General features: G+C 44.1%; 1 protein-coding gene across 1 annotated transcript; it reads left to right on the top strand.

Annotated features, from left to right (window-relative positions):
• The first annotated feature begins 4884 nt into the window (after positions 1-4884).
• On the top strand, positions 4885-5774 carry LOC141160976 (hemoglobin subunit alpha-2-like). The gene is made up of 3 exons (XM_073645770.1): positions 4885-5041; positions 5211-5415; positions 5543-5774. Exons 1-3 carry the CDS (start codon positions 4947-4949, stop codon positions 5669-5671), a joined length of 429 nt encoding a protein of 142 aa, XP_073501871.1. The 5' UTR covers positions 4885-4946; the 3' UTR covers positions 5672-5774.
• Positions 5775-7043: the final 1269 nt, after the last annotated feature.

Raw genomic sequence — 7043 nt, 5'->3', positions numbered from 1 at the left:
TGGTTCACGTAGTGAATCTTACAGTTCTAACTTGCCAACCGTGGTCTGTATGGAGTTGTTCAATAAAGGGCCCAAAATTAAGATAACATAGATGGGAGAGGTCTCTATGAATAGGAATTCCTAAGTATTTGATACCCTGTGAGGGCCAGGCAAAGGGAAAGTTGGACTGGATGGAATCCTATATGGATTTGGGGAGGGAGACATCGAGGGCCTCAGACTTCGCTGCATTGATTTTAAAATTTGACCATGTAACAAAGTGATCTATTTCAGCCATAACAGCATGGATGGATATATGTGATTGAGTGATATATACTAGGACATCATCAGCAAATAGAGAGCACTTGTACTCGGTGCCTCCCACCTCAATCCACCTAATATTGGGGTTATGGCGAATTGATGAGAGCAGGTGCTCCGTCACTAGGATGTATAAGAGAGGGGACAGAGGACATCACTGCCTTGTCCCATTGGTGATTGTGAAAGGTGATGAAAATGTTCTGACGCACCCCCTGGGCCTTGGGACACCCGGAGCCGGACCCTTTTTGGTGGATGCTGGTGGTTGTAGTCTTCGTGGCGGCGACCCGGTTCCGTGGCTCAGGGTGGTCAAACCAGTGGCGGAACTATTTATGTGGTTTTGATGTTTAAATGTCCGACTACGCCACCCGTGGATTGCGGTCAGAGTGAACCGCCGCTACAGGGCAGACCACTGAGGCTGGTGTTGTGGGTGCAGCAGAGCGTAGCATAACTCCCCACGGGAGGAGTATAGCCTCAGGGCAGTGTATGCGGAGGATGGGGGTGATGGTGCAGGGCAGCAGCAGTAACGACACGGAGTCAGTGATGCAGTTCAGGGCCTTTACTCACAGTTCTTATTATCCAGACCACGTCTGCAGGTAACGGCTGCCCACGTCGTACTGTGCTCACCAGGTGAGAGGCTCAGACAACTCCCAGATAACTTTGGAGCACTTCACAGGACCCCCTTTGTGTGTCCTTTGTCTGGCCTTTCTTACCAACACTTCTGTCCGGCTGCCTCGGGCCTCCTCTTGGTAAACTTGGCGCCAGTTTCCCTGACCCTATGTGGTGCCTTCCTAGCGGGTGTAGCGAGGGGCTGCGCCACATAAAATGTCAGAGCCTCCGGTTTCTAGCTGAGGGTCGTTTCCTGCCTCCACTAGTTCGGGGACCGGTCTCCCCCTTTGGCCTGACCCCTCCACGCAGGTGGATTCGGGCGTGCGGTGGCGACTCGCCCGTCCGCACCCCTGGGATCCCTTCATTCCTCGTTCCTGGAGCCTTCTCTGCTCCTCTTCCTTCCTTCTCCCTCTTCCAGGCCTGGGCCTCTGTTACTAGGCCCGCCTCCGGAGCAGAGCTCATGCAGAGCCCCTGCTCCCTGCCACTTCTGCTCAGACTTCTCTGCACTGAACTAAGATGGTGCCCACCTTTTATACTCCCTTCTCAATGCACCCAGGAACTGCTTCCTCCCTGCTCCTGCACTACAGGGTTCCCCTTCCTCAGTGTTCCCTCCCCCCACTCCAGCCAGGGACAGGGACTGTCGTGCCCATCTCAGGGGCATATTGGTCGCCCTGCTCCACGGCAATGTGGTGTAATGCATGCAGGTGTCGGGTCCTGATCCACACTCCATCCTTACCTGAGAGTGAGATATCACACCTCTGGGTGAGGTGCAATACGTCTGTAGCAACCGAGCCCTCAGGGTGCTACAGTTCCATTTATCTTCAGCCTAGGTGACGTATTGCGATACAGGGCCGTGATTTTGGCTATAAAAGGGTCCCCTAGACCCCTACCCCAAGGTTTTTAAGAGAATCATATATGGCGTGCCAGGAGACTCTATGGAATGCTTTCTCAGCATCCAACGAGAGTATCTAATTACAAATTTTTAACTGCATCTTGCCCAGGAAATACTTTGTGCCTAGTAGCAGTGTCTGCTAGTCAGCGGATTATCCCGGCTGTTAAGCAAGCTGCACCACCTGTAGTTCAGACACTTAATTTTTTCAAAGGAAATGCTTCGGGACCATGGGATACTTAGTGAAGAGCATCAGGAGGCACCCCAAGGCATAGGGGCTGGGACTGGCAGTAGGATGCCTTGCGGTGGACAGCCGAGCTCGATCCTTATAAAAGCTTTTTAACTGCAGCAGCTTTAGTGGACGCTACTGGAGCTGGAATTACCGCGGCTGCTGGCATGAGACTTGCCCTCCAATAGATCCTTGTAAATGGATTTAAAGTGTATTCATTCAAATTAGAGAGACAATTTAAATTAAAAAGCTTAGAGCTGCCTCCACCACAGGGGGGCTCGCTCGACCCACCAGCGGACAGGCACCAGTATTGGGAGAGGGGGGCTGGCCGTCAGGGTTCACCGCGGCTCTGGCACAAACCCGGCGACACGGAGGTGGCACGGGCAGGAGCGGACTGGCCGTGTCGGCTTCTCACTTTTTGGATTTTAGAAGGGCATGACATGCCTATATCTGTGTCTCCCCCTCCTTTTACTCCTCCACCTCTTTTATTTTCGCATGACTATATGTACTTGTCACTTTTCCATGTGTTAGTTATGTCTTCTGAGCAGTTTGTCAGCTTTTGGACACCTTTGAATGTGTTTTCTATGTGTTTCTATGTGTTTTTGTTTGCCTGCCATTGGTTTTAACGGTGTTCGAAGGTGTTCGACGAACAGTTCGACGAACAGTTCGGCGAACACACGGGTGTTCGACGAACCGAACCGAACTCGAACACTACGGGGGTGGCTCAACACTATTAAAGAAAAACCAACAGGTCTGTGAGAGCCAGAATTTTTGCTGGTTGGTAGGTGATCAAATGCTTATGTCATTAAATAAAATGCAATTTAATTATTTAAAAATCATACAATGTGATTTTCTGTTTTTTTCTTTTTAGATTCTGTCTCACAGGTGAAGTGTACCTACAATAAAAATTACAGACCTCTCCATTCTTTGTAGGTGGGAAAACTTGCAAAATTGGCAGTGTATCAAATACTTATTTTCCCCACTGTATATTGTAATTATTCTTTCAAAGATGTCTCTTGTATTTATGCGACAGATAATAACTGAAGCTAGAACTGGTAGTAATGGATTGCACAGACACAGTTATCGGACAACAAGTCCCAGCAAATCTAATTAGAGCACATAATTGGTCAAAGATCACGAACAGCCAACATAAATCATTGAGATTATAAGGGTTACACGGCATGTCTAAAGCCCATAACTCCGATGTGAAGGCATCCGCTGCATTCACTGTAAATTATAAAATGATGGTAATAATAGTAATAATAATCTGTACAGGTATCTCCCAGTTAAAAAAAAAATCAGACACATCATTTTATTTACGGATGGGGAAACAAGTGCCCTAATTTTACAGACTGTCCAGAAACGTCTGGACAGTTGGCGACCTGATAACTGGGCATACAGTAATGTCTGGGTGGTGTACATGGGAGTTGGAAGAGTCATTAGGACTCATTTTTGATTTAATTTGGATTATTGTGCGTGAGAAGACTATTTATGTGGAAGCATTTAGTTACTTTTTTCATTTTGTTTTTACTCACATTTATCTTGTATATTTATTTAGCTGATCATCATGCAATATTGTATAATACCGAGGGTCTGTATTTTAACCATGTAATATTTATGATATTTCTGTATAACCAGGGAATGTGTCATGTCACCCATTGAGAAACTCTATTTGTGAACTAGTGTTTATAAATGTAGCCGATGGATTAGTGTATTATAGGATATTGTAATGAGTAGCAAACCCATATCTGTTATATTCATGCACATTTACCCAAGAAATGAACCTTCTTCCTTCATCAGTAAAATGCTGAGTTATCAACAGCCGACAGCAACTGACAATTATTGCAGACAGCATGTACTGATGCCTAACAACTCCACACATGAAAAAAACAATAGTATTAATCTAATTTTAGACATAAAAGGTGCTGGATAATGAACAATGTAAATTAATCTGCAAAATGATCCTCTCCGTATACAAACGCAGCATAGTTCTTGCACAATTTACCCAAATATTGTTTATGGTATGTGTATTTGAACCTAGAATATTACATTGTCTATTTCATTACTGTAAGAAATTAGGAGCCATGTTGCCAGCCTATATACATGATGTTACTTATGAGATTAACTCTGTCCAAATATCTAGTTAAAATATTTTTTGCTAATTTTTAGCTGTTATTAATACATTTTTTGCACTAAATCGACCTTCAATGGGAAATGTGGATTTTTTTTGCTGTGTCATATCATTGTGTGTCTTCATGGTTTGATTAATTTACTATGTATTTGTATTAGAATTCTTTTTTAGCTTTTTTTTGCAAACTTAGCATTTCATTAAAACAATCTATATACGGTACATCAAACTATAAATATATATATTTATTTATATATATTTATATGGTCTGATTACTATATATAAATATATATATATAATATATGTATAATTTTTTTTTAAAATAAAGTTTCATTTATACACTTTTTTCTACTTGAGCTATAATGATTTTGTGCATGTTCATATAACATAAATCACACATACTGTACATACTATAAGATATATAAATGATGTCTTTTAATTATCATTTCAAGAAAGAACTGATATATAATACACATGTTCCCAGCTTTATACCATGAATATGTAATTTACAATTGTCGCTTACTCTTAATTCCATGATTGTTTTATTACAGTGTAGCTCCTTATTAGAGTTATTTCTAAAATGATTTAAACTACTAAAACTAGGCTGGGCAGCTTTTCTTGGAATTGGTCCAAGGCAGTTGGGTGTGGAAGCTATGGTGGGTCCAGGAGGAGCTACGTGGCTGGCTAATCCAATAGATGAATATGGAGGTGGGCACAGTAGTATTCAGAACCCCATAAAAAGCTGAATTTAAGGAGCTGTCATCATTGGCGTGCATTGCTCATTCTACACCCAAGCAACCATGGCTCTCAACGCTGACGACAAAGCCCACGTTCAGGCCATCTGGCCAAGTGTAGCATCCCATGCTGAACACTACGGGGGAGAAGCTCTGTACAGGTACATGTGGTTTCACTCATTTATTGTGTTATATGGTGGGGCAAGTTGTGGAGGATTGTGGTTTTTCAATGTTGAATAGTCCCTTATTTCTCTTCTTACCAAGCTGTTTATAGCTGTACACAGCCATGCATTTACGCTTTCATATTTTTTTTGTATTTCTCCTTTTTAGGATGTTCCTTTCCAATCCCCAAACCAAGACCTACTTCCCCAACTTTGACATGCACAAGGATTCTCCTCAGATCCTGGCTCATGGCAAGAAAGTCGTTAATGCCTTGACTGATGCTTCAAAACACATGGATGACATTGATGGAGCCCTGTGTAAGCTGAGTGACCTCCATGCCTATGACCTGAGAGTAGATCCTGGAAATTTCAAAGTAAGTTTTACATATTTACCACTCGTTAGTAGAACACTACTGTCATTAACTTGCTACAGTATGAAAAACAGGACAATGCGTTATGGGCTATTGCTAAATTGTATGCATGTATTTCTTTCCTTTCCAGATCCTGGCTCATCACATCCTGGTAACAATTGCTACCCACTTTCCTGACAAGTTTGATTGTCTCACTCATCAAGCTCTGGACAAGTTCCTGGCTGCCGTTGGAACCGCTCTGACATCTAAGTACCGTTAAATGTGTCAAGAATGACAGAGAATTCATCAACATCATAGACCTACCAATGGCTAATTGTGACATCTGATTGATAACCTGTGAAATAAAGTGGATTACATTTCAATTACTTGTCCCTTCATTTTTTGGGTATACTGGCTTTAATAGATGTTAGTTTATCACGAAGGGGTAACACGGACAATCAATAAGTACATTTTATTCAATAAATAAAACTCTCAGCATTACAGCGGCAACAGATGGTTCTCCCCATAAGGCACACAGGGGAAATGATCATAATGAGAACATTAGGGGAAATAAGATAATGTTATTCCTATACAAATGGTAACACTATAAATGGTCATCACTGATAGCAATAGCTTACCTTGTAATTCAACAGTACAACATGAACATGGATAAAATACTATACTAAGTGTGCTGAATACAACACCAGTGGTTGCAAAACATCACTATATTCACCACCGCTACTGCAAACTGTAGAGCTGTGGCTGACGCCCCTGCATGGTGTTCCCTTCTCCTTCCATGCAGGGACACCAAGTTACTCATCGACCCGGCCCTCTGGCGTGGTCCCGTCATGCTTCCTGCCTTCTTCCTATGTGCACGCCGCACTGTGCTCCGGCGGCACACCTAGTGTTCGCGTGCTCCCCTGCTCTTAAAGGGGCAGTGCGTGCATTTGGTAAATGCCCCCAGCTAACAGATGGGAGGCATTTAGTTAATAGTGATCACCTTCAAGATGTCTCGCAGCCAATAGCTGGGAGGCATCTTGTATAAAAAGCACCCTCCCCAAAAGGGAGGGGCATGATCAATCCCTATAGTTACTGTTAAGTGGTTTGGTGTGTGCAACTGTATGTTGCCAGATCCTTGTCCCTAGTCTGTAGTACTTTTCCCGTATCCTTTGTCCCATAGTCTATTATAGTTATTCCCTATCCTGTACTGTCCCTGTAGTCCTGTCTTGGTTATACGTTATCCTGAAACCCCGTCCGCGTAATCTGTATCCCGTGGCCACATCGGCGGTACCTGAATTGTTTCCCAAGTAGCCATCTTGTCTGCACAGTCTGAACCTGTCCCAGTGGGCTTCCTGTCTGCACAGTCTGAACCTGTCCCAGTGGCCGTCCTGTCTGCACAGTCTAAACCTGTCCCAGTGGCCGTCCTGTCTGCACAGTCTGAACCTATCCCAGTGGCCGTCCTGTCTGCACAGTCTGAACCTGTCCCAGTGGCCATCCTGTCTGCACACTCTGAACCTGTCCCAAGTGGCCATTCTGCCCTGTCTAAGAATCTAAGTTAACATCTCTGCCCCCTGGGGTCAGATGCTACTGCCAGACTCCTCCCTGGAGTGGCACCTGGCAGCCTGATCTCACCTCTAGAGGCTCCAGGGAAC

Source organism: Phyllobates terribilis, unplaced genomic scaffold (genome assembly GCF_046119375.1).
Source record: "Phyllobates terribilis strain yellow unplaced genomic scaffold, ASM4611937v1 Scaffold_9__5_contigs__length_417890890, whole genome shotgun sequence".
Lineage (NCBI taxonomy): Eukaryota > Metazoa > Chordata > Amphibia > Anura > Dendrobatidae > Phyllobates > Phyllobates terribilis.
This window is presented reverse-complemented; position numbering and strand designations above follow the sequence as displayed.